General features: G+C 38.2%; 1 protein-coding gene across 3 annotated transcripts in view; it reads right to left on the reverse strand.

The window, feature by feature from the left end:
• Positions 1-26,080, reverse strand: part of AFF4 (ALF transcription elongation factor 4) — a 98,811-nt gene that overhangs the window by 11,957 nt on the left and 60,774 nt on the right. For all 3 annotated transcript variants that reach the window (XM_040444462.1, XM_040444461.1, XM_040444460.1), the window contains 12 exons: positions 20,018-20,054; positions 18,230-18,278; positions 15,815-15,869; positions 15,335-15,372; positions 14,292-14,454; positions 12,769-13,686; positions 8,255-8,343; positions 7,410-7,650; positions 2,003-2,097; positions 1,286-1,349; positions 1,032-1,168; positions 700-771 (listed from right to left, as the gene is read on the reverse strand). In XM_040444462.1, coding sequence (XP_040300396.1) covers positions 700-771; positions 1,032-1,168; positions 1,286-1,349; positions 2,003-2,097; positions 7,410-7,650; positions 8,255-8,343; positions 12,769-13,686; positions 14,292-14,454; positions 15,335-15,372; positions 15,815-15,869; positions 18,230-18,278; positions 20,018-20,054 — 1,958 coding nt within the window. The remainder of the gene's footprint in view (positions 1-699; positions 772-1,031; positions 1,169-1,285; positions 1,350-2,002; positions 2,098-7,409; positions 7,651-8,254; positions 8,344-12,768; positions 13,687-14,291; positions 14,455-15,334; positions 15,373-15,814; positions 15,870-18,229; positions 18,279-20,017; positions 20,055-26,080) is intronic.

A 26,080-nucleotide genomic window follows, 5' to 3' on the forward strand; every position in this document is an offset into this window, starting at 1 on the left:
CACGGTCACCAATGCCTACCGCTCTAGTCACTTTCACTTCTCACTGGTCTTTTTAGTTCCTTGATAGTTTCCTGTTTCCTTCCACCACACACCTCTTGCACATGTCCCCTCTACCTGAAGATAACGTGTCCCTATACCCTATTCTCTTATATATACTTTTCTTTCCAAGTACTGAATTCATATACTTGTGTGATTATTTAATTTCCGTCTCCTGACACTAGACACCAGACTCCATGACAAAGAAGACTGTGCCACTTTATCCACACTACATTCCTAGCTATTAAGCCCAGTGCCAGGTAAAGTAAATGCTTTTAACAAACAAATTGGTAATATCTCCCTGGGAGCAAGCCAACAAGCCACATTCTTTATTCTGAGCAAGCTAAACATTTGCTCCCTAAGGAAAGGTATATGATATGTTGAGTAACAAGAGAGGATACCAAAAGAAGCGCCTGGAAAAGGGACGATGTGAGACAAGGAGAGTTCTACTCTACCAAGGATTTGCCAGGAGGGCAATGGATCAGAGACTGACAACAAGTTAAATCTTTCCGTAGGGAATTTGAGTTATTTTCTACTTTACCCATTGAGATTTATGAGTGGGTTACAAAAGGTCGATTCAAGGATAACTTTCCGAAGGGCATAACAGCATAATTTGCTCTGGAACCGCCTGTCACCTAGCAGAGGCTGGAACCCAACACCTACCAAAGTACTGTGAGCCTTTTATCTGCAGCTGTAGCATCAGGTGCCAAGTAATTCTTTAGCTTCATAGTGTACCTGTGAGTTAAAACAACAAACAGATGACACAAAACATAATATTCCCCTTTATCTAATGACTTCCTTGGTCCTCAGAACATTAGAACCCAACTTCAATAAAGGCAAAAATACCCCCTGAAGTATCTAATTCTCTGTATCCAAGAACAATAAAGGATTAAGCATCCTCTTTAGCTTTACTGTATACAGCTACATCAGCCCCTTCCAAGATGAACCAAAGAAATACTATTGCCAATGACGTGGCAGCAAATTTTCCCACTTACTTGATGAGCTCCACTGTCTCTGAATACATAGGGAATGGGGATTTGGATTCCTGAGCATTTTTCTCTAATGCATTCCCACATTCAATGAAAGATACCACAGCATCAAGATAGTATACAGCTTTCTCAAACCTATCAGACTGAAAAAAGGAGAATAAAGGTAATGAGAAATACACTGATGCACTATGAGAGCAAACCACAAATGAAGATTTAAGTTAATTTGATTAACTTAAATAAATGTGAGAATGTTTACATACCAATGCATCTGCATTGTGCTTCAGCTTTTTTGCTTCTTGTAAATAATGGTCTGCTGAATAATTTCTGCAATGTAAATTTTTATAGTAAATGAAACAGTAAATATTTTTGTAAGATAATACTTTCCATTTTAGTCTCTAGCATCCCTCAGTTTTCATGTCCCCAAGTAAAGAACATGACCTACTACTAAACATCCAATTCAGGTTTTTCTGACAAATGCTTTTCTTGGGTTAGGAGCATGAATCGTTTCAGCCAACTCATGGCAGATTTTCTTTTTTTTTTTTTTCAACGTTTATTTATTTTTGGGACAGAGAGAGACAGAGCATGAACGGGGGAGGAGCAGAGAGAGAGGGAGACACAGAATCGGAAACAGGCTCCAGGCTCTGAGCCATCAGCCCAGAGCCTGACACGGGGCTCGAACTCACGGACCGCGAAATCGTGACCTGGCTGAAGTCGGACGCTTAACCGACTGCGCCACCCAGGCGCCCCCATATTTTCTACTTAGGGAAACAGAAATCAAGCTCCCTAGTATTAGATACTAATTTACCCAAGTTGTTTGAAAGATTCAGAATGAACAGATGCCTTTCGAATCAAAATCTAAATGTTCTGTGGATTACAACACAAGTATGAATTCTTCTGGTCACTGATAGGATTTTAAACAAGTTTCTTACACGCTGACTGGAATGATTTCTCCAAAGCATAAGAAACATTTATCTCACCTGTCGTCAAAGGCAAGCTTCGTTCTCCGAGGCTTAGAGGCATCAGGAGTTGGTGTAGAGGAAGGACAGTTAGAAGAGCTATTTGGAGCCTTTTCCTAACCAAAAAAAATATATAATGTTGAAAAAATACGTATGTTGAAAATTCTGAGGTGATTAAAATTAAACTGGAAGTATTTCTTGAGCCACTAGTAAAAAGTACAAAAAATTCCACTGCTGTCAGTAATTAATTTCTTTGTTATAATCATTTACAATTTCACAATGTAAAAGCCCTTTTTAACAGAATGGGTCCACTTTATATAAACAAAAACATTCATTCTAATAGCAAAGTCTACTATTACCAGGCAATGACTGAACTAGACACTTGTTGAAACATAAGGAAGACAAAAACCTACTATCAAAATAGTAGTAGTGCTTAAGACAAAATTTACTGATAATTACTGGTCACTGAAAACAGCAATAATATCATCTAACATTTACTATGTGCTTACTACTTACCAGGCACTAAGTACTTAGGCCAGTCATTAAGATTTCAACAACCTTACGGAATGTGTATTGCTACTGGGACAGAATAAAAAGCAGTGTCAAGGAGGGTAACTCACCCAAGTTCAAACAGCTTTTAAGTGGCATTCCCGGAATCCATATCTGTCACATTTTATTTTATTTATTTTTCAGTCTTTTTTTATGTTTATTTTAGTTATATTTTGAGAGAGAGGGAGAAGGAGAGACAGAGTGGTGTGCGTGAGCAGGGGAGGGGCAGAGAGAGGGGGAGACAGAGAATCCGAAGCAGGATCTCTGTATTGTCAGTGCAGAGCCCACGCAGGGCTCGAACTCAAGACCCTGAGATCATGAACTGAGCCGAAATCAAGAGTAAGATGCTTAAATGACTGAGCCACCAGGCGCCCCTGAAGCAGTCCCATTTTACAAGTCTAGGCTTCTTAACTTTATTCTACCCTCTATCAATATAGCCCTTTATGCGGGGCCTTTGATCCTGTCTTCCCAACTACTTCCCTATACACATTTTTCCATAATAAAACATAGTAAGTCAATAAGTAGATAGATAAGTAGATAAATAAGTAGAATTTATCCTACAAATGGATGAATGTTCCAACATGAGTAAACCCAATTAATATATAATTTTACCGCTTGTGCTTAAAAATCTACTGAAACTGAACCATGTAACCTAACCATTTCTTTTTTCTTAAATGATAATAGCTTTTCAGTTCTACCCAATACAGCATGCACCTCAAAGAATTAAAATAATCATTATGGTGATGATGATATATGATGATGTATCTCAACTCAAAAAAACCTGGCAGAACTAGAAGAAATAAACAAATCTTGTAAGTTTGTGGAAAAAGGAACAAGAGGACAAAATGACCAAAATATCAACATAAAGAAGGTCTGAAAACAGGATTAATCAATGTGAATTACACAGATTCCTTGTCCACAATATATGCAGAATAGACATTCTTTTCTAGTAAATACAGAACAGTACAAAAATCTACCATATACTATACTCTCATAAAGCAAATCTTTTTTTTTTAATGTTTACATTTTTGAAAGAGAGAGAGCAAGTGCACAAGTAGGACAGGGACAGAGAGAGAGGGAGAGAGATCTGAGGCAGGCTCCACCCTAACAGCAGAGAGCCTGAAACAGGGCTCAAACTCACGAACTTTGAGATCATGAATTAAGCTGAAGTCAGACGTTTAGCCAACTGAGCCCCCTGGGCATCCCTCTCATAAAGCAGATCTTAACAAATTTCAAAAGACTGCTACCATGCAGACAATTTTCCAGCCCCAATGAAATTAATGTAGCAACACTAACCAGATGATAACCAGCAAATCTCCATATGTTTGGACATTGATTAATCCACTTTTATTTTTTTTTTATTTTAAAAAAAAATTTTTTTAACGTTTATTTATTTTTGAGACAGAGAGAGACAGAGCATGAACAGGGGAGGGTCAGAGAGAGAGGGAGACACAGAATCTGAAGCTGGCTCCAGGCTCTGAGCTGTCAGCACAGAGCCCGACGCGGGGCTCGAACTCACGGACCGCGAGATCATGACCTGAGCAGAGGTCGGCCGCTCAACCGACTGAGCCACCCAGGCGCCCCGGTTAATCCACTTTTAAAGAACTCTAGTGTCAAAGATGAAATCACACTGGAAATTAGAAAAAATTTTAAACTGAGTTATAAAATCATTCCATATCTTCTAAGATGCACATATACAGTAGTTAAAGGAAAATATATAGCTTAACTGCTTATGTTAGAGAAAGAAAAAAGGCTTAAACTTAATTTAAAAATTAATGAGCTAAGTTTCCATCTTTAAAAGTCAGTGAACAGAGGGGCACCTGAGTGGCTCAGTTGGTTAAGCGTCTGACTTTGGCTCAGGTCATGATCTCGCAGTCCGTGAGTTCAAGCCCCATGTCAGGCTCTGTGCTGACAGCTCAGAGCCTGGAGCCTGCTTCAGATTCTGTGTCTCCCTCTCTCTCTGCCCCTCCCCCACACATACTCTGTCTGTGTGTGTCTCTCTCTCTCAAAAATAAATATTAAAAAAAAAAAAAAAGTAAACAGAGGGAGCCTGGTTAGCTCAGTCAATAAAGCATCTAACTCTTGGTTTCGGCTCAGGTCTTGATCTCGCGGTTTATGAGTTCGAGCCCAGCATTGGGCTCCGAGCTGACAGGGGGAGGAGGGCCTGCTTGGGATTCTCTCTTTTCCTCTCTCTCTGCTCCTCTGCTTGTGCTCTCTCTCTCAAAATAAATAAACTTAAAAAAAAAAAAAAAACTCAGTAAACAGAACAGCAAAACAAAAAGAAAGGAAATCATAGACTAAAAATTAACAAAATAGAAATAAAAAGTAAACCACATAGAATCAACAAAAACAAAGGCTCTTTTTTGAAAAGACAAGTAAAACTAATAAGCCTCTGATGACACTAATCAAGGGGAAAAAAAAAAGAAATGGCATAGAGAACTAATATCAAGAACAAAAGAGAAATATAAGAGATGTTACAAATACCAAAAGCATAAGAGATTGTAATCAACAACTTTATGCCAACATATTTCAAATATTTGGTAACAGGAGCAAATATGTAGAAACACAAAAATTATATGTAATTTTGTTTTTCCATATTATCTATTCTTAAAGTGATAAGAAAAAGTACATTTTCTAACTAAATTACAGATTCTTTTTATTAAAAAAATTTTTTTTAATATTTATTTATTTTTGAGATTGAAAGAGAGCACAGACAGAGGAAGGGCATAGAGAGAGGGAGACACAGAATCCAAAGCAGGCTCCAGGCTATGAGTTGTCAGCACAGAGCCTGATGTGGGGCTTGAACCCACGAACCATGAGATCATCACTTGAGCTGAAGTCAGAAGCTTAACCGAGTGAGTCCTCCAGATGTGCCTATAGAGTGTTCTTTAATAAACCCATATAAAATTTCCTAAATTGGAAATTGCCAAGACTAACATTAACAATTTTAATAACTGTTAAAAATGCCCTAAGGTGTTGGAATCAAAGTGGTCAGGGCCTATATTTTATATTTTGTCACCAACAACAGAATACCAAATAACTACACTTGATCCAGCAAATATTTCCTGATTACCCAGTAAGTTAAACAATGGAGAAAACACAAAATAAGATACAAATCCCTGCTTTCAAGGACCTGACAAACCAACAAGGAAGACATAAGAGTTTTTACCTATGAGATCATAAAAGCCATATGAGTGGGTGAGCTCACTTAAAGAGTACATTTAAAAAGAGAGAGGTGGGGCGCCTGGGTGGCTCAGTCGGTTAAGCGGTCGACTTCGGCTCGGGTCATGATCTCGCAGTCCGTGAGTTCGAGCCCCGTGTCGGGCTCTGTGCTGACAGCTCAGAGCCTGGAGCCTGTTTCGGATTCTGTGTCTCCCTCTCTCTGGCCCTCCCCTGTTCATGCTCTGTCTCTCTCTGTCTCAAAAATAAATAAATGTTAAGAAAAAAAAAAATTTTAAAAAGAGAGAGGTAAGAGGTTTCAAGAAATAAGCATACAGACCTCAAATCCTACAGCTAAAGGATGGAAAATAGAAAAAGAGCCAGTCAGCAAGTTGACACAGAAGTGGGACGGTGAAGGAGGTCAAGAGGACACTCAGGTCCCTTAAGGACACTAGGACTTCTACTCTAAACCATTACAGAAGGGTGTCCAACTGCGGAAAAAGCCTTCTGTATATCTCAATTTCAGATGTTGTTCACAATTAAAATTACCTCAATTTCAAAGACTTAACTACTACATTTAATAAGCACGAGTAACTACTTTTAATGCAATTTTTTCAACTCTCAAACCTTTGCCTACTCAAGTCACAAACAACAATCCAGTGAACTATATTCTTAAAAATCTATGTATTTGGGGGCACCTGGATGGCTTAGTCGGTTGAGCATCCTACTTCAGCTCAGGTCATGATCTCGCAGTTCGTGAGTTCGAGCCCTGCATTGGGCTCTGTGCTGATAGCTCAGAGCCTGGAGTCTGCTTTGGATTCTGTGTCTTCCACTCTCTCTGCCCCTCCCCTGCTCACACTCTGTTTCTCTCTCTCTCAAGAATAAATAAACATTAAGAAAAAAAATCAAGGTATTTTCTTAATTTTGTCAGAGTTTGCTCCCAATCAAAACAGTTCAGAAAGTAATGCAAATAACCTCGTAAAAAAACTGAGGGTAAGATTCTGATAAGGTATAGCCTTGAGAAAGCTTCTATGATCCAATTCTCCATCCATGAACATTAAGAATATTCCCCTATTGGGCACCTGGGTGGCTCAGTCGGTTAAGCATCTGACTCTGCTCAGGTCAAGATCTCATGGTTCGTGGGTCTGGGCCCCCATTGTCAGTGCAGAGCCTCTTTGGGATTCTCTCTCTGCACCTCCCCCACTTGCACTTAGTCTCTCTCTCTCTCAAAATAAACTTAAAAAAAAAAAAAGCCCTATGTTATGATCATGCTCTAGGAATAGTTCCAATGCTAATTAACCTAAAGAATTTCCTTCATGAATCAAAGCCAAATTAGTTGCCTTATCACTTTATGTAATATAACTTGCTTGTAAAATCTAATTCTAAAAAATCTAAAGCCAATTACAAACTATACACAACCGATCATAGCAAATGGAGTGATTTATAATTAGATCATAATCAGCTACTTTCTTCCAAAACCAACTTTTCCAATTAAGCGTTTGTCTTAATTAATATGCATGTTGGCAGGTGACTTATTGCTTTCATGGTCTGAGATCACTGCATACGTTCATTATCAAGATTATGACATTTTGAGATGAAAACACATAGGCCTAGAAGTTTAAGGAGAGGTTTACAAGATTTTCAAAGTACAATGTCACCTTGGAGAATTCCTATGGCAATGGGATTGGTTTTCAAAAGGCTCAGGCCTCTAGTGGCTTACCTTGACCTCCTTAGAGCTACTGGAAGTCTTCCCTTCAGTCTTCTTCTGCTTTGATGTGGAGGAACTGTTTTTGCTGCTGCCACTATTCTCCTTGTTGCTGTTATTACTTGACTTTAAAGAAGATGACTGACTAATAGTCCTCTTCCGAGAGCCATGCTCTGTTTTTGGATCTTTTGAAGGAACGGGTCCAGCAGGAGAAGGCAACAAATCCTTTTCTTTTGCAGCACTTTGCTTAGTTGACCTGCCAAACCAAACAAATGCCCTTATTTCTCCACAGTCATGTAGCTATGATGGATTTTTTTCTATTTCTCTCTGTTTTCAAGACAAATTTATTTTTCCCTGAGTTAATTAAAACACATGATTTCTATAAAACAAAATAAAAGTGTACATTTCATGAGGACAGGCCATCTCATGTGTTTTCCACCCTCTGGTTGTACACCCAGTGCTTAAATCTTGGCCTGCCACACAGCAAGTATTCAATAAATACTGATTACATAAATGAGAAGATGAACGATGAAGATATTAGTAAGTTCCTAAGTTAGAAACTGGTCTCTTGCAAGTTACAGTTAAGCTTGTCATTTAGCCAGAAAGTGGTAACACTTTAGTTTATTTCTTAGCCTATATTCAACCCTACTCCACTAAAGAAAGAAGAACAGACTGAATCTTAAAAACTTTCTGACCCAATTAGCTAAAAATAAAATCTCCCACTAGCTGGTATATGTATACATACGCACGGATAGGACATATACTTACTAAAAGGAACATTCTAAGAGCACATCAGGAAGTACACAACAGCAAATGACATACACATATTAACACACATGTAACATGTTTGGGGGACATACTCTCTGTTGCTGGATGGCTTGTGACCTGCTGAATTCTTGTCCTCTGTTTTGGGTTTCTTGCTGTCATTGGCTCGGTTATCATCTTCATTCTGGATGAAAAATAGGAAAAAAGCAACTACTACATTTGATTTTTATTCACCTAATTTCAGTTTCCAGCACAAGTCACCCTCAAATAGTTCATCCCTGGTAAGTTTCAAAAAGAAAAGAAATAAGAAGTGAAAAAATTCATGTAAGCCATGCTAAATAAACTGAGTTTCAAGGTGGAGAAGTCTCCTATTTAGATAAACAGAGCCCAAATACTGAAATACATTTCCTATAGAGTCTTGAGATGACATCTTTTTATCCTAATGATTCTGCAGAAAGAATGAAATTATAATTGAGATATAACTCACATACAATAAAATCCACTCTTTAAAAGTACACAATTCAATGACTTTTAGTATATTCACAGAAGTGTACAACCTTACCACAAATAATTCTAGAACATTTTCAACATTTTCAACATCTCAAAGACCCCTCTACCCTCAAAGACCCTTCCCCCCATTCCCTTCACTCCCAGACTCTAATAACCGCTGATCTATGTATTTCATCTTTATAGATTTGCCTATTCTAGACATTTTATATAAATGGAATCATATATGTGGTCTTTTGTGTCTGCCTCCTGTCACTTAGTATATTTTTAAAGTTCATCCATGCTTTAGCATGTATCAGCACTTCATTTGTTTTCATACCTGAATATACTCCATTGTATGCACATACCACATTTTATCTACCCATTCATCACTTAATGGCCATTTGAGTTGTCTCCACTTCTTGGCTAATACAAACAATACTCCTGTGAACATTCAAGTATAAATTTGGGGGTAAACATGTTTTCTTTTCTCTTGGGTATATACTTAAGTGGAATGGATTGGAATTTTTGGGTCCTAAAGTAACACTGGGGTGCCTGGGTGGCTCAGCCGATTAAGTATCCGACTTCGGCTTGGGTCATGATCTCACATTTCGTGGGTTCAAGCCCCGCGTCGGGCTCTGTAGTGACAGTTCAGAGCCTGGAGTCTGCTTCAGATTCTGTATCTCTCTTTCTCTCTCTCTCTCTCTCTCTCTGCTCCTCTTCTGCTTGCACTCTGTCTCTCTCTCAAAAATAAATAAACATTAAAAAATTAAAATTAAAAAAAATTAAGTAACACTACCTTTAACTTTTTGAGGAACTGCTGAAACTGTGTTCCAAAGTGGCTACACATCATTTTATATTCCCACCAGCACCATATAAAATTCTAACTCCTCCACATCTCTGCCAATATTTGCTACTGTCCATATTTTTTATTATAGCCAAACCTGATGATTTTGAAAGACCCTTTTTGCTAAAACAAAAGCTATTAGCCTATCTATAATTACCAAAGCTACTTTCCTGAGTGATTGTAAATTTTCTTACTGCTTCAAGTATCAGGGCCCAAGATTGCAAACATTCTACTGTAACAAAGAAATCTGTTCCCTTACACAAAAGATTGAAAGTGGACACATAAAAACACGAGGGGGCGCCTGGGTGGTTCAGTTGGTTAAGTGTCCAACTTTGCCTTGGGTCATGATCTCTTGTTTATGAGTTTGAGCCCCAACGTGTGGCTCTCTGTTGTCAGTGTGGAGCCTGCTTCGTATCCTCTGTCTCTCTCTCTCTCTGCCCCTCCTCCCCTGCTCGCACACATGCTATCTCTCAAAAATAAATGAACATTAAAAACAAGACAAAACCAGGGGCACCTGGGTGGGTCAGTCGGTTGAGTGGTCAGCTTCAGCCCAGATCATGATCTCACAGCCTAGGAGTTCGAGCCCCGCATGGGGCTCTGTGTTGACAGCTCAAGAGCCTGGAGCCTGCTTCGCATTCTGTGTCTCCCTCTCTCTGCCCCTCCCACACTTGCACTGTGTCTCTCTCTATCAAAAATAAATAAACATTAAAAACAAAACAAAACAGGGGCGCCTGGGTGGCTCAGTCAGTTGAGCGGCCGACTTCGGCTCGGGTCATGATCTCGCTGTCCGTGAGTTCGAGCCCCGTGTCGGGCTCTGTGCTGACAGCTCAGTGCCTGGAGCCTGTTTCAGATTCTGTGTCTCCCTCTCTGATCCTCCCCCGTTCATGCTCTGTCTCTCTCTGTCTCAAAAATAAATAAAAGTTAAAAACAAAAATTAAAAAAAAAAACAAAAAAAACATGAGAAAAATAATCTAAATCCATCATTACTCTTAGCTGGGACTCATCTCAGTACCGTCTGATTTATCTTCAGAAACTACCCCTGACAATTTTACCAAAGTCAGGACACTCAAAAAACCATTACTAAGTTTCCTAACTTGATTCTGATTTTATAAAATCAAAATCTGACTTACAGGTATTGATATAAAAAAACTTGGGGGGCTCCCAGGTGGCTCAGTCAGCATCTGACTTCTGACTTCAGCTCAGGTTATGATCTCAGGGTCATGAGATTGAGCCTCGTGTCGGGCTATGTGCTGAGCATGAAGCCTGCTTAAGACACTCTCCCCCTCTCTCTGCCCCTCCCCTGCTCTCTTAAAAAAAAAAAACAACCAAAAAACCAAAACTTGGGAGGAATATAACATGCCAATGAGATGTGGGGAAGGGGAGGAGTATGGAGAATTTCTTTTAGAAGAAGGGGATTTTGTTGTAAGTTATATATTATAGAATTTTAAACAAGAGTAAAAAGGACATTACATATTCTATTTCTATATCATATCAAATCTCATAACATGTAATACTTTTTAAGCATAAAAGGACCATTTTTTAGTTCCATAAGAAGCACCTTAGTCTTCTAAAGAGCAGAGTCCATCATTTATTTATAAGCTCTTATTTCATGTAATTCTATGAATTAAATCCCAAGTCCAGCAATCTGAGGTTGCAGCTCTACAGGGGCAGCAGCCCTAAACTTACTGGTCTAAAAAGCTTCCCTATACTACAATAATGAAACTCATTAGCTATAGCACTGAAAATAGTAAGCTTCATTTTTCTAGAAATTCATATTTTTATAAATCGTATATTTTTGAAGATTAAAAAAAAGGGTATTATTCTAGTTTGTCCAAATATGTATCATCATCTGCACTTCTGTACTGTGGTTTTAAGAAAAAAAACAGAGGAAAAACCTCCAGTTCACTCATTTTAAAAAATGCTTTATTCTTTCTATCCTCTGATGTGAGATTGCCATGGTCAACTGGGATTGGGGTTTTGCTCTGAGTCTACCTGGTAGACTGGGTGGCTCTACCTGAGCCTGGGTGGCTCAGTCAGTTGAGCGTCTGACTTTGGCTCAGGTTATGACCTCACTGTTTGTGGGCTCCAGCCCCGTGTGGGGCTCTGTGCTGACAGCTGAGAGCCTGGAACCTACTTCCAATACGGTGTCTCCCTCTCTCTCTGTCCCTCCCTCCCTCTCTCTCTCAAAAATAAATAAACTTTCAAAAGAAATTTTTTTAATATAAATCATTAAGATTTTCTTTCCTCTAAAAATGTCTCACTAGACCTGAAAGATGAAGCTGGTTTTTTCCCCAAAGAATCTGTCTATACTCATAAGTTGTTCAGCTCTTTTCATTACATGTCATTATCCTCCAATCAAAGACATCTGTGAGTTTTCACATTTCCTCAGTTTAAAAAGGCTGACATTATATACTAAGCATCATCTCTAAATCCAAATTATCACAAAAGACTTTAAGGACAAGAGTTGGCCATGTGCCAGCAGATGTGCTTAGTTTTAAACCTGCAGACATGGGTGGTCGAAAAGGAAAAAAAAAAGCTGGGGCACAGGTATGTACAGAGGATTGGTGAAATTCTTAAGAATTTGTCCAAAATTGATAAGCCCATTTTTTATCTGGAATTAGTAATTTAAAGAGTGTGACTTGGTCTGGGTATAAGATAGAAGAGAGTGTTACAGATTGTGACAGCCTGGAAGGCACCTGGGTGGCTCAGTTGGTTAAGCGTCCAACTTCTGCTCAAGTCATGATCTCGTGGTTTGGGAGTTTGGGCTCTGCTTTGGGCTCTGTGTGGACAGCTCAGAGCCAGGAGCCTGCTTCAGATTCTGTGTCTCCCTCTCTCTCTACCCCTCCCCTGCTCTCTTTCTCTCTCAAATATACATAAACATTTAAAAAAAATTTTTTTTAAGAGAATGTGACAACCTGGAAAATATATATCCCAACTAAAGACATTTAAAATCAAAATTTTAACAATGTTGTGAAGGCCTGTTTGCAATCCCTGCTTCACTCTCATCTATACGCTGGCCAGTACATACTCTGAACAGAAGCACTGGCTAATTTCTTACTTGATCAGAAACTATCCTGCTTCATTAAAGGAGCCAGGCAGAGGCACAGTGGTCCTGAAGGACTGTTCTGTCTGTAGCTTCACCTGGGTCTTGGGCTTCCCCTCTATTTTCTCTCACAGCTATAACTCAACTAGGTATTTTCTGGCGTACCGAGATTTCCACTGCATTTCAGGTTCTGATGTTTAAAAACAAAACAACAACAAAAACCCTTTACAAACCTTATGTTTCCTCTTGCCTTTGTTGGAAACTTTTTCTGAGGCTTGTTTCTGAGCCTCTCTTGTGTGCTTTTCTGGCACATTTTTCTTTTCCCCCTTGGGTGGCTCTGTTTCTTTGTAAGGCTTTCCTGGTATTCTGGTCAAGAGATTCAGGTCAATCTTCACAATAAGTGGATACCTGTCATCAGGCTCACTGAGGGGTGAAAGAAGTTCCTTCTCTTCCATAGGAGAGAACATTCGTTGCCGAAAAAAGCTATCTTCTTCCTCCACTGAGGAGGGTTTCACGGGAGTCCTGTTACTCTCAGGGTACTTAGGAGTTTGTGAGGAAGGAGGAAGGCTCTCGCTTTCATCCGAATCTGAGGATGAGGTATCTGTTTCTATGATTTCCCTTGATTTCTGGGAAGATTTACTCGTTGACTTGTATTTCTTTTTTTCTGCAGAAGGTCGAGGGGAAGATTTGGACTCCTTTTTTATATTGGGTTTCCTTGAGCCTTTGGTGGCTGCTTTGTGTCTGCTGGAAGGCATGCTGGTAGCCATGTCTACAGGGGTTTCACTTTCTATCTTCAGGCCTCCCCGGGGCTCTTCAGCAGCTGCCTTCTCAGCCTTTTTGGGTTGTTTTTTGCCTACAGTTCTCCTCTGTGTTGTACTGTCACTCTGTGCAGGGGACTTCTGCCTCCCGCGCCCACTTTCTGATCCCTTTTGGACAGTCTTGGAGTCTCGTCCAGGAGTAGCAGAACTTGTTTCTTTAGGCCCCCCTGGATCAGTGTAGCTATTCCCGGTGCCCTGTTCTCGGCCTTCCTTTTTATAGCCTTGAGATGAGGGGATGTTACTGTCCACAGAAGAAGCTGGTGACACTTTATGTGGGTTCACTTTATTCAACCAATTATCAAGTTGCCATTTGTTTGTTGGTGGTGGTTCAGGCTGAAAAACAGAAACAAAAATACAATGTCTAAGAGCACAGAGCCATCTGTTTTTCATACTTTTGATTGAACTAAAGCAAAGGGCTGAATATTGACTATCAGAGCTCTCATCACTTGAATGAGGAGATAAGCTTAATGTTACAAATGGCCTTTAAACATTAAAGATTCCTGTCAGGAACCCAACTTCAAAGATAAAATTCCTAATCTAGACCAAACATTTATTCAAGTAACAAGGACACTGAAGTATCGAAGGTTCCTCCAAGATACACAGTTCAATTTCTTAACCTTCTTTCCTTCACTTTTTATATCTGACTCTTTTTTTTTTTTTTTGAAAGACAGAGGGCACAAGTGAGCAAGGGGCTGAAAGACAGAGGGGGTGGTGGGGGAGGGAGAGGTTGGGCTCACTCGAAGTAGGGCTGGAGCTCACCTGATACAGGACTTGAACTGAGAAACCCTGAGATCATAACGTGACCTAAAGTCAAATCCTTAATGACTGAGCCACCCAGTGGCCAAATCTAGCCACCTAGATTTGAATCAAGTCTTAAATGGCCATCAACAGAGGCCATGAGAGACTCATGGAAGGTGGTACCCCTGTCTCCCTCTCACCTCAGGAGATGCACTCTGGGATGGCTCGTTTGCCTCACTGTCACTGGAACTACTTTCACTCTCAGAGTCAGATCCAGAGCTGCTTTCAGATCCACTGTGGCTGCTAGAATCATCCCTGGAGTTATCTGCTCCTTCACTATTATGGTGTGAAGGTTCAGAGTTACTAAAAGAAAGAAAACATATAAATGAGAAAGTTGGTTTTTTTTTCCACAATGACAACAGGAAAACATCCAAATCTGAAAACCAACTTTATAAAATGTTTACTGTTATACTGTTACAATTCTATGAATCCAGAACTTTATTTATAAATGAAATAAATACTTCATAAAAAGTTTCTAATATGCTGCTCAGCCACTGGTACTTACCTTTTATTTTTTATTTATTTTTTTTTCAACGTTTATTTATTTTTGGGACAGAGAGAGACAGAGCATGAACGGGCGAGGGGCAGAGAGAGAGGGAGACACAGAATCGGAAACAGGCTCCAGGCTCTGAGCCATCAGCCCAGAGCCCGACGCGGGGCTCGAACTCACGGACTGCAAGATCGTGACCTGGCTGAAGTCGGACGCTTAACCGACTGCGCCACCCAGGCGCCCCTGTACTTACCTTTTAGAAACGGTTTTCTTGAGGTATGATTTACATACCACAGAATTCATTCATGTTAAGTTTACAATCTGATGATATTTAGTTAATTTACACGATTGTACAATCACCACCACAGTAATATTTACTGTGTAAGGTCAATTTTTTTTTTAATGTTTATTTATTTTTGAGAGAGACAGAGAGGGAGAGCGTGAGCAGGGGAGGGACAGAGAGAGAGGGAGACACAGAATCTGAAGCAGGCTTCAGGCTCTGAGCTGTCAGCACAGAGCTGGACACGGGGTTCCAACTCATGAACTGTGAGCCGAGCTCATGACCTGAGCCGAAGTCAGTCGCTTACCTGACTGAGCCACCCAGGTGCCCATGTAAGGTCAATTATTATAACACTACAATTCTATCAGGTAATTCCCACCTCTACAAATAAAACAAAATAAAAGGATGCATACCTTCCTGGTGTACTCCTTGGCATTGTCTTATCACAATCCTAAAAGTAAAACGAGAGGAAATCTGTGAATGAATAAACAACACTCTATCTGCTTAATGTGAACGATGTTTGAACTCTTAACAGGAACACTAGCAGTTCTAATGTATGCATCAATGTTTACCTAACATTTAGGACATAATGTTTTTACCTAAAGAATAACTAATTACCAGGCTAAGATGAAAAGATCTGTTAATAGTTCTTGTCAACAATCTTATGCTTCATGAGTAAGTTCTGATCCACCATAACTATTAAAGAAGAGCCAATTAAAAAAAATGGAGATTTAAAGACAGAGCAGAAAAACAACATTATACTGTCAGAAAGCAGTAAGGAACTTCTTTTAAATAAATGGCTCATAAATATATCATTCAACCATAATTCTTATAAAATACAATGAAAACACACAGTGTATGAAACTGGCAAACTCATAAAGCAGTAGACATACCTGCTCCCCATCGCTGTCTTCACTGCTGCTTAGTTTTAAGTCATCTTTTAACATACTAAAGGGAAAATGCAGAAAGAATTAGTATTTTTGTAACAGTTTATCATGGCCACCAGAGTATTAAATATTTACTAATCATTCTAGAAATAATCACTGTGGTAGCCAAAGATTTAATTAAAAAACAAAGAAAAGAACCAGTAAATTTTACTCTGTTTTGGTTCACATCCAGAGTACAAAGTGAGAAAAGTAGGAATTTAACATTTTCACAAGCTCTCACTTTTCCATAAGTAAAATGCATATCCTTCTTTTCTAATTAAATAAACCACATTCTACAACTTCTCTCTACTTGTTTTCTCTATTTTTCTCTAATTACATACACACACACTCATTCATATTAAATCAAATTACCATACTCATACTCAACAGTCCACTAGAGAGATATAACTCCTAAAAAGAAGGAAGATAAAATGAAAATATCACCAATTCTCTTTCACTGTCCCTCATGTATCACAAAGAGATTCACACAACTAGGTAACTGTGAAAACCTGAACACTAAGTCAAAGCGCTAGTTCATAAATGTCTTGCTATGAAAGAAGAATGCCCTCTGGAAAAGTAACAATTTTGGATAAAAACCTTACCTATAAAATAGAAATGACAGTGTAAGAATTAAAAACAAATTCCAGGTTCCAAACCCTCCTTCATCAAAATTCAAATCAATTAAAAAAACATGAACTGACAATTTCTGAAATTCACTTTTCAAAGTAAAATTACAAATTTAAAATTGCCTAGAGGCTCCTGGGTGGCTCAGTTAACCATCCGACTTTGGTTCAGGTCGTGATCTAGCATTTGTGGGTTCGAGCCCTGCGGTAGGCTCTGTGCTAACAGCTCAGAGCCTGGAGCCTGCTTCGGATTCTGTGTGTGTCTCTCTCTCACCCTCCCCCGCCTGCACTCTGTTTCTCTCTCTCTCTCTCTCTCTCAAAAATAAACATTAATTTTTTTTTCCTTAAGGCCAAAAAATCATAATTAAAATTAAAAATCTGAGTAATGACCCACAAAACACTCCTTGCCTTTTTACAGAAGAGCAAAAATTAATACAAAGCTTAGGGAAAACTACGACTAGAAAAATGTTTAATATCTCATTACCAGCAGTTCCATTACCTTTCTTCTTAAAATTTCATGACACTCTCCAATCAGTGGAAGGAAATCTTCTTTCACTTCAGTAACTATTAATACTTTCCCCTCAAAAACTTCACCTGAGTTTCTAAATCTGACCCCAAATTCAGATTATCATATAAGAGATCACCTTGAAACAAAGTACCCAGATAATTACAGAATTATGAAAAATGTTTTAAGGCTGGCCTGGTTAAGCGGGACAGAAAAAAAGAGTTTTCTTTTGGACAAGGGCTTGGTGCATGTCTATGAATGACATCCTATAAGGAAATGTACTTGCTCTGAATTCTCTCAGCCCTTATGATTTAATAATGGCAGCTCAATGAACCTGCTCACACATGTGGATATGTCAAAGCTTTTACCAGACTGCTCAAGGTCCTGCATGCTTTCGCTCCCTCAGCAACAAGTAATACACACATATATGGTAGGCCCTTATCAATTCTTTGCATATGAATAAGTATGATAAATATGAATATAATTTGAATTCTTTAACAGTGAGGGGGACTTGTTGCATTTCACATAAGTTATTCTCACTCAGTTCTTCCTCTGTTCAGCTGAAGAGGCTGAGGTTATCAAGACTGTATGTTGTAGTTTAGAAAGCTAGCACTGTGGCCACCATTTCTTTAGAATTTTGTTTTAATCATGGAGTTAACTTGTGGTCTCAGGAATTCAGGAGTTCACTTTTGAAGCTGGAATTTATTATCACCCAATATACTAGCCTGATTACTTTTTGATATATATTCCTGGTTCTACTAAAGAAGTAGGAAAACAAATATAGTACAAACTGTGCTGATTTAATATTCTACATTTAGCAGTTAAATGGAGGGCTTACGAAGAAGAATCCTGTATTTTTTGGTCTTCTTTATTAAAAACTATCAACCTACACACAAACACAAATACACACATCTCTAAGAGATGAGAAAAATCTGTAATCTCAGAGGAGGGGAAGGCAAACTATGGCCCACAAGTCAAATAAAGACTACTACTTGTTTTGTAAAAAAGTTTTATTGGAACACAACGATACCCAGAGTCTATATTTGCTTTCATGCTACAATGGCAGAGCTGGTTAGCTGGGACAAAAGCCATCTAGCCCCTAAAACCTAAAATAATTCACTATCTGGCCCTTTACATAAACATTTGCATACCCTTCCTTAAAAGATTAAGGACACATTTCTAAGTGTTCTGGTATGCAGACACTACACATAGACTTTTAGCAAAACGGACAAACTTATTAAGCAATAAACTTACGATTTAGACTGGTGTCCATTTGAAGTTTTAGAAGAAGGATTGTATCTTTCTAGAACAAAGAGAATGCAGAAATTAGCAACTACAGTGTGGCTATTTAGATTGTAAAATATGTATCAGTATACCCTCAAAGAAATGGAAATCAAAACATTTAGAATTCTTCCTCCACCAAACTGGCAACACTTTAGAGTCCAATAATACAAGATACTGGTGGAAACAGGTAAGCTCCAATGCTGCTTGTCCAACTATAAACCCATACAATCTTTTTGGCAGGCAATCTGGCAATATTATCTTTACTGATACTGTAAATGCACATATCCACTTTAGTAGCAATTATAATGAAAAAAATTCTTCCTTACAGGTATATCTGGAAAAATACATAAACACACCCTGAAACACAGATGTTTATCATAATATGTTTTGTAACAGCAAAAACTGGAAACAGAAATCTATCGAGAGGAGAATAGTTAAATAAATGGTATTATCATAAAATACACAATTTTAATGTTAAAAAGAATGAGCTAATGTTAAAAGAATGAGCAAGAATTTATACTGATATAGACACAGCTCTAAAATAAATTAAGTGAAAAATATAGGTAATAAAGAGTATGTGCAACTTATGATCTCATGTGCCAATACTGAGTTATAGGGGGAGGAGGAGGACAGAACTAAGGAGGAGACATTCTGAAAAGTTGTTAAGAGAGAAAATGTAAACTTTCTGGCCTAGGGCTATTTTCTTCATATCTTTAAATAGTGATAAAGATTCTTATAACTATAGTTTAAGGTAAAACCAAGAAGTGGATATACAAATAAAGTTTGCTAACGTTAAAAAGGAATATTCTCCATAGTTTCGTCTCTTTGCTTTAAGACCTCTAAAGGCAACAAACTAAGCATCAAAAAGTTCCACATTTTTACATCCCAAAACTGATTACCAATGTAAATCTACCTTATTAAAGAAGTTACTGTTCTTGGCAAAACCATTTATTTTATTATAGAGCTATATGAGGAAGCCCAGACATTCATAAGGTTCCTGGCCTTACCACTCATTAATTCACGTAACCATCATCTCTTGGGATCACATTTAAATTCCCTAAGGCTATCATCCCCTCAAGTTCTTCTCAGAAACAAAAAGATAGGAGGTAGAGGGGGATTCCGTAACACACAGAAGATGTTCGTCCCAGACCTAAAGACCCGGGAAGGATAAATACAGACATAGGCAGAGAAGAACTACAATAAGTGACAATGACCCTTTCCCTTGCATACAGTGTAACTCTCACAGAACCAACTATCTTCATGAAAGATAGAGAAAGAGAGAGGAATGCTCTTGGGTTTATGAGGTGTCCATCAAACTGAATTCATGAACTTTGAACTTATTACTTCAAGAAATACTTAGTCAATTTGATATCCAAGGATCTATAATTCTTCATTTTAAAAAATGTTGACTTATTTTGGGGGGAGGAACAGAGAGAGGGGGGAGAGAGAGAATCCTAAGCAGGATCCATGCTGTCAGCACACAACCTAAAGTGGGGTTCGATCCCACGAACCGTGAGATCATGACCTGAGCTGATATCAAGAACCGGGTGCTCAACGACTGAGCCACCCAGGCGCCTCTATAATTTTTCATTTTTTAAGTATACCAAGATTCAGTTTAACTCATTACAAACTATCAGATAATAAAAACTGGGATAAGACACGTGAAGGAATTATAAAACCAATATATGATGTGACCATGAGAAATGAATGCTCAATTAACAGCTTAACATGAAAACCAAGAAGAAAAGAAATACTCACTTTGTTCTCCAGGGCCAAAATTGGACTGCTGAGATTCCTAAGGGACACAAAATTATATAGTGATATTAAGAGAAGGGTTCATTAGTAAAAAATGCTTTAAACTAAACTATTCAATTCCAGCTAATTCAATGAAAGATCCTGTTGAGTTCCTAAGAATGCATAGAAGAAAAAACACAAAGAATTTAATGATCCCATCTGATCAGCCTCAGCAATTGTTCTGGTCAGTAATGAACTCTCCCAGAGCTGAACACAAAAAACATCAAGCTACCTAACAGTCTACCTTTATTATTCATTTCTTTTCAGCAGCATCCATGGTGCTCGTATCATAATTTAGAGCTTCGGGAAAGCAAATTATTTCCATTTAAGATTCTTGGTCTTAAAATGTTTAATTAAAAAAAAGTAATACTAAAAACCTACACTAGAGTAAAAACAGCTGTACAACCTATATAGAGTCAAAAGATACCACTTTTATGAACTAAAAACCTCACACGGTCATTCACATGTCACTATATTGCCTTCCTTTTCCCACTCCCAATATTTTACACACAATTAACAACTTGAGGAAAAGACTGTCATATACCACTTTGTAAGCCATACACTAGTACAATGTCTGGCACTCAGGAAGCACCAGTAAAAAGAAAGCCAAAATCTCACTGTCAGTGAAAGAAACATGCCTTTCCAAACTCAACTTTCATAATCAGAAAACCTTTTTCACACATGGAAATTGTGCATTTTTCTAGGTTAAGTCTTTGGAACACAACATAGTATTAAAATTACACAAACATCCCTAAAAGCCCACTTAAAAATGAGCACAATCTTGCTTTAATGACAGAATTACCTGTGAAAGAGAAATCCACATAGTATGAATGCTAAAATACAGTTTTGTTGTTAAAAATAATACTGTAGGGGCGCCTGGGTGGCGCAGTCGGTTAAGCGTCCGACTTCAGCCAGGTCACGATCTTGCAGTCCGTGAGTTCGAGCCCCGCGTCAGGCTCTGGGCTGGTGGCTCGGAGCCTGGAGCCTGTTTCCGATTCTGTGTCTCCCTCTCTCTCTGCCCCTCCCCTGTTCATGCTCTGCCTCTCTCTGTCCCAAAAATAAATAAAAAACGTTGAAAAAAAATTTTAAAAAAATAATACTGTAAACCTACACCTATGGTCAAATGATTTTCAACAAGTATTCCAAGACCATCTATAAGGGAAATGACAGTCTTTTCAGCAAATGGTGTTAGGACAACGGACTAGCCATAAGCAAAAAAATGAAGTTGGATGCTTACCTCAGCCAATATAAAAAAAAATAACTCAAAATGGATCAAAGAACTAAATGTAAGAGCTCAAACTACAAAACTCTTAGAAAACTTAGAGCCAAATCTTAATGACCTTGGATTTGGCAAAGAACTCTTACATATGACACCAAAAGCATCAAAAACACAAAAGAAACAAACAGAGAAATTGGATTTCAGCAAAATTTAAAACTTTTGTACTTCAAAGAACAACTCTATCAAGAAAATAAAAAAACAACCCACAGAATGGGAGAAAATATGTGCAATTATGTATCTGATAAGAGACTGCTATCTACAATATATAAAGAGCTCTTACAATTCAATGATAAAAAGACAGCCCAATGAAAAAAATGTGCAAAGCATCTGAACAGATAATTCTACAAGGAAGATATAAAAATGGTTAATAAGCACATACAAATGGTCAATAGACACATGAAAACATGTCTGACATCGTTTGTCATGGGGAAAATGCAAATCAAACACACAATGAGGTAATACTTCACACCTACTAGGATGACTAGGATCAAAAACAGATAACAGCAAGTATCGACAAGGATGCAGAGAAAAATGAAAGCCTAGTAGGAATGTAAACTGGCTCAGCTAGCTTTGGAAAACATTCTGGAAGTTCCTTAAATGATGAAGCATACAGTTGCCATTTGACCTTGCAATTCTACTCCTAGGTATATAACCAAGTGAAAAGAAACATTATGTCCCCCCAGAAACTTCTACACAAATGTTTACAGCACCATTATTCACAAAAGCCCAAAGCTTAAAACAACTCAAATGTTCATCAGCTGATGAGTTTATAAGTAAAATGTGATATATAACCATACAATGGAATATTTGGCCACAAATAGAAATGAAGTACTGATATATTCTATAACTTGGAAGAACCTTGAAAACATTATCCTAAGTTAAAGAATCTTGCAAAAGACCACATATGGTATGATTCCATTTACATGAAATGTTCAGAAAAAAGGAAATCTATAGAGACAGAGAGTAGATGAGTGGTTTCATAGGGCTGAGAAGGAGACAGAGGGAAGTGGTAATAGATAAACAGGGTGTTTCTTTTTGAGATGATCAAAATGCTCTAAAATTCACCGTTGTGATGGCTGCATAAGTCTGTAAATATATTCAAAACCATTTAACTGTACACTTTAAATGGGAGAAAAGCATGGCATGTGGATATTTCAATAAAGCTACTAAAAAACCTGCCAATAGAGCAGTGACCAAGGTCACCCCTGTGAATTATGTTGCAGATACAAATAATCCTCCACCCCTTTCAATTGCCAATTATCTTATACTCATTTACCTGGTAAAGAGCCTAAATGTTAACAGCCCAAACTTTCAAGTAATCTCTCACTCCTTTCCCTAACACCTCTGATCAGTCTACTGATCGTCAAAGTCTAGTGGATTCTGTCCCCATAACATCTACTAAATGCACACCATCTCATCTTCATCTACGCTGCAAAGACTTCAGGTCCTCACATTTTTTCATCTACAAAGGCCATTTAATGGAACTTTCTAGCTCTAATCTTTCTCCTTCACTCAACTATAGTCTCCAGTCAACCTTTCTGAAGCCCAAACCCTAGTATGAGTCATCACTACTTTTTTTCGTAGGGCCTTCAATGGCTCTTTGTTTTTCCTAGGGATTAAACTCAAACTCTTTGACACACACGATATCCATTCATATGTCTAAGTACTGGGAAACAAAGTGAAGAGGAAAAAAACACAAAGGCCTACTACTCATGGAGCTTAACACTCTTCTGAAAAATGTTAATGACTATCTCTGCAACTATTCATGTAAATAAAGGTAAAATGGCAATTGTAAGAAATGCAATGAAAGGTAACATTCACAGTATTATTTAAGAGCTTATAATTGTGTGTGTGTGTGTGGGAGAGAGAGAGCATGTGAAAGAATGTGAGTGAGAAAGAGAGAGAGAGAGACACACACACACAGATCTAGCCAGGAAAATGAACAAAGGCTTCTCTGAGCAAGTACTGTTCAGGTTGGGATGTGAAGTGTAGGTAGGAAGTAAAATGGGAAAGGTAAGTGTACAGGGTAGAGAGAACAGCACGTAAAGGCCAGAAAAGATAGGGAGCACTGGTAGTGTAAAGGACTTAAAGGCAGTCCACAAGAGGAAAAAGTACATAAGGGTAGTGAGAAATGAGACTCAAGAGAAATAAGCCTCAAGACATGAAAACCTATATCATATAGCACGCAGGCTTTATAGATTATATTAAAGAACATTTAATACACATAAACCACATCTGTTTAGTAAAATCTGAGGGGTGCCTGGGTGGCTCAGTCGGTTGAGCATCCGACTTCAGCTCAGGTCATGATCTCACGGTTTGTGAATTTGAGCCCCGTGTCAGTCTCTGTGCTGACAGTTAGAGCCTGGAGCCTGCTTTGGATTCTGTGTCTCATTCGCTCTCTGCCCCTCCCCGACTTGTGTCCTGTCTTTCAAAAATAAATAAATGTAAAAAAAAAAAAAAATTTTTTTTTTTTTTAAACTGGGGACTTGAAGGAGGGAGGGATGCAGGCTGAGGAAGGAGGCTGGGGGAAGGGGTATAACTCATTTTTATGGGAGGTAACTTATGTCATGAAACAACCAGTGAATTTTTTTGTTAGTGCAAAAAATACAAGCTTCTGTGTTAGTGTAAAAGATTCGGGAGTACTTTATGCCCCATTAAAAAAGGAGGAGGGAGGGAGATAAATTATTTACATTATACTTTAGGATTTATACTGTCTCTGTTATATCTTTCTTTGATGCATAAAAAAGTAGCTTTTCAAGTAATTTAATAACAGGAAAAGAATCTAACAAAAAGACGACTAGAATCACTGGCACTTCCACCCATCTCTATAAAGCTAACTTTGTACACTGAATGATTTATTCTAATATTTATTTCTTGAATCTTGAGCTTTGCTTTCTAAGCCTGCCTCAACAGTGTTTCCTGACAAAGAAGTGCCTTTTAGTAGATTTGCTCTTTATTGGATTTCAGCCATTTTTAACTAGAGCAGAAAGACCAAGGTTTTGGACAAAGATATAGAACACTGGGAGAAACCTCAAAATAGGTTTATAATACAATTTTACTAAACCTGGATGTTTAAGGACTGAATTGAATTATTACACAACTCAAAATACCAGTGAGTATGAACCATGATGCTTTCATAGTTTCATTAGCAACTATCTCAAGGTATGTTATACACTCAAAAACAAGATTAATGATATAAATGCATATTCAAACTAGTGTTGATAATCCGATGTTTCCTTCTTTTCTGTTTATGGCATCTTTGTTTCTACTTTGTACAGCGGCAGATAAAGAGTTCATACCAGAAGAAGATAAATCTCAGCTCTGTCATGTTCTTGTTTGCTCAGAAATGCATCTCACTGTTATTTTCACTCAGCACTTTCACTGCAGGTATATCTTTTAAGCCACTTGTGCATTAGTGAAGATTAGATGAATTAAAACCAGTTAATATACCGTGTAAATCACCTTAACTATGCACATTTAAAACTCTAATATACTAGAGCCAGTAAGAGCAAATAAAGGAGAACAAGTCTATCAACTTTTCCATAATGAGAAAACCTAAACTTCTCTCGGAATACCTCAGAAATAAAATGTGACCAACTGCCATTGAGATCAAGAGAAGCAATACTACTTTGATTTTGTTTTTGCAGACTTAAAAATAGAGAAATTTAGGACTAAAAACAACTATAAAATTTTCATCCCCTTCTCCCAGTCCCCAATCTCCAATATACACACAATGTTGGAGGAAATGCTTTTCACTCTGAAGACCACTGACTTACCACAGTGGCAAGAATAAAGATGGAGAAAAATGAATGGAACTAAAATACATTAAAGGAGGCAAAATCATTAGGACTTGGTGATAGTTTAGAGTGTGTGACAGGGAAGGAAGTGCCAAGCATAATTCTAACAAGGCTTTCCTAGCTTCACTAAGACAGGAAACAGGAAGAGGATCATGCTTGTTTCCTCTTTACTTTCCTTTTGGTTTGAACTAGCAGGGAGAATCAGAAGTTCTCCCTGGAAGATGTCTCAAAGGCACCTGAAACTCAACATCTAAGAAGTGTCATGTATGTAGCTAAATGTATGTATCTGGAATTCAAATACAGTCTGGAATTAAGATACAAATTGTAGGGGCGCCTGGGTGGCGCAGTCGGTTAAGCGTCCGACTTCAGCCAGGTCACGATCTCACGGTCCGGGAGTTCGAGCCCCGCGTCGGGCTCTGGGCTGATGGCTCGGAGCCTGGAGCCTGTTTCCGATTCTGTGTCTCCCTCTCTCTCTGCCCCTCCCCCGTTCATGCTCTGTCTCTGTCTGTCCCATAAATAAATAAAAAACGTTGAAAAAAAAATTTAAAAAAGATAAAAATTGTCATGAAGATAAAAATATGTGGAACACCTGTGTAAAGAGGAACAGGGTACAAAGAGAAGACAATCTAAGTCTAAGCATGGAGTGTGTAACTTTGCATGCACTTAAACACTAATATGTAATTTTTTTCATTCTTTTTATTATTTTGTTTTCACAACGGAATATTGGGCAGCTTGAGGCAAAACACATTTCTTCTTTTGTATTCTCGTATAGCACCAAGCACAATGCCAGGAAAACTTAACGGTAGAGACAAAGACAGAGGAGAAAAAGGAGAAGCCAGAGAAGCAAAGTAACTCTGGATGAGCAACGTACAGTGGGAGATAAGGAGGAAATAGGCTAAAACAGTATTTTTTTTTATTTAAAAATTTTTTTTAAGTTTATTTATTTTGGGG

This window comes from Herpailurus yagouaroundi, unplaced genomic scaffold (genome assembly GCF_014898765.1).
Source record: "Herpailurus yagouaroundi ecotype Mexico unplaced genomic scaffold, PumYag 192, whole genome shotgun sequence".
Classification (NCBI taxonomy): Eukaryota; Metazoa; Chordata; class Mammalia; order Carnivora; family Felidae; genus Herpailurus; species Herpailurus yagouaroundi.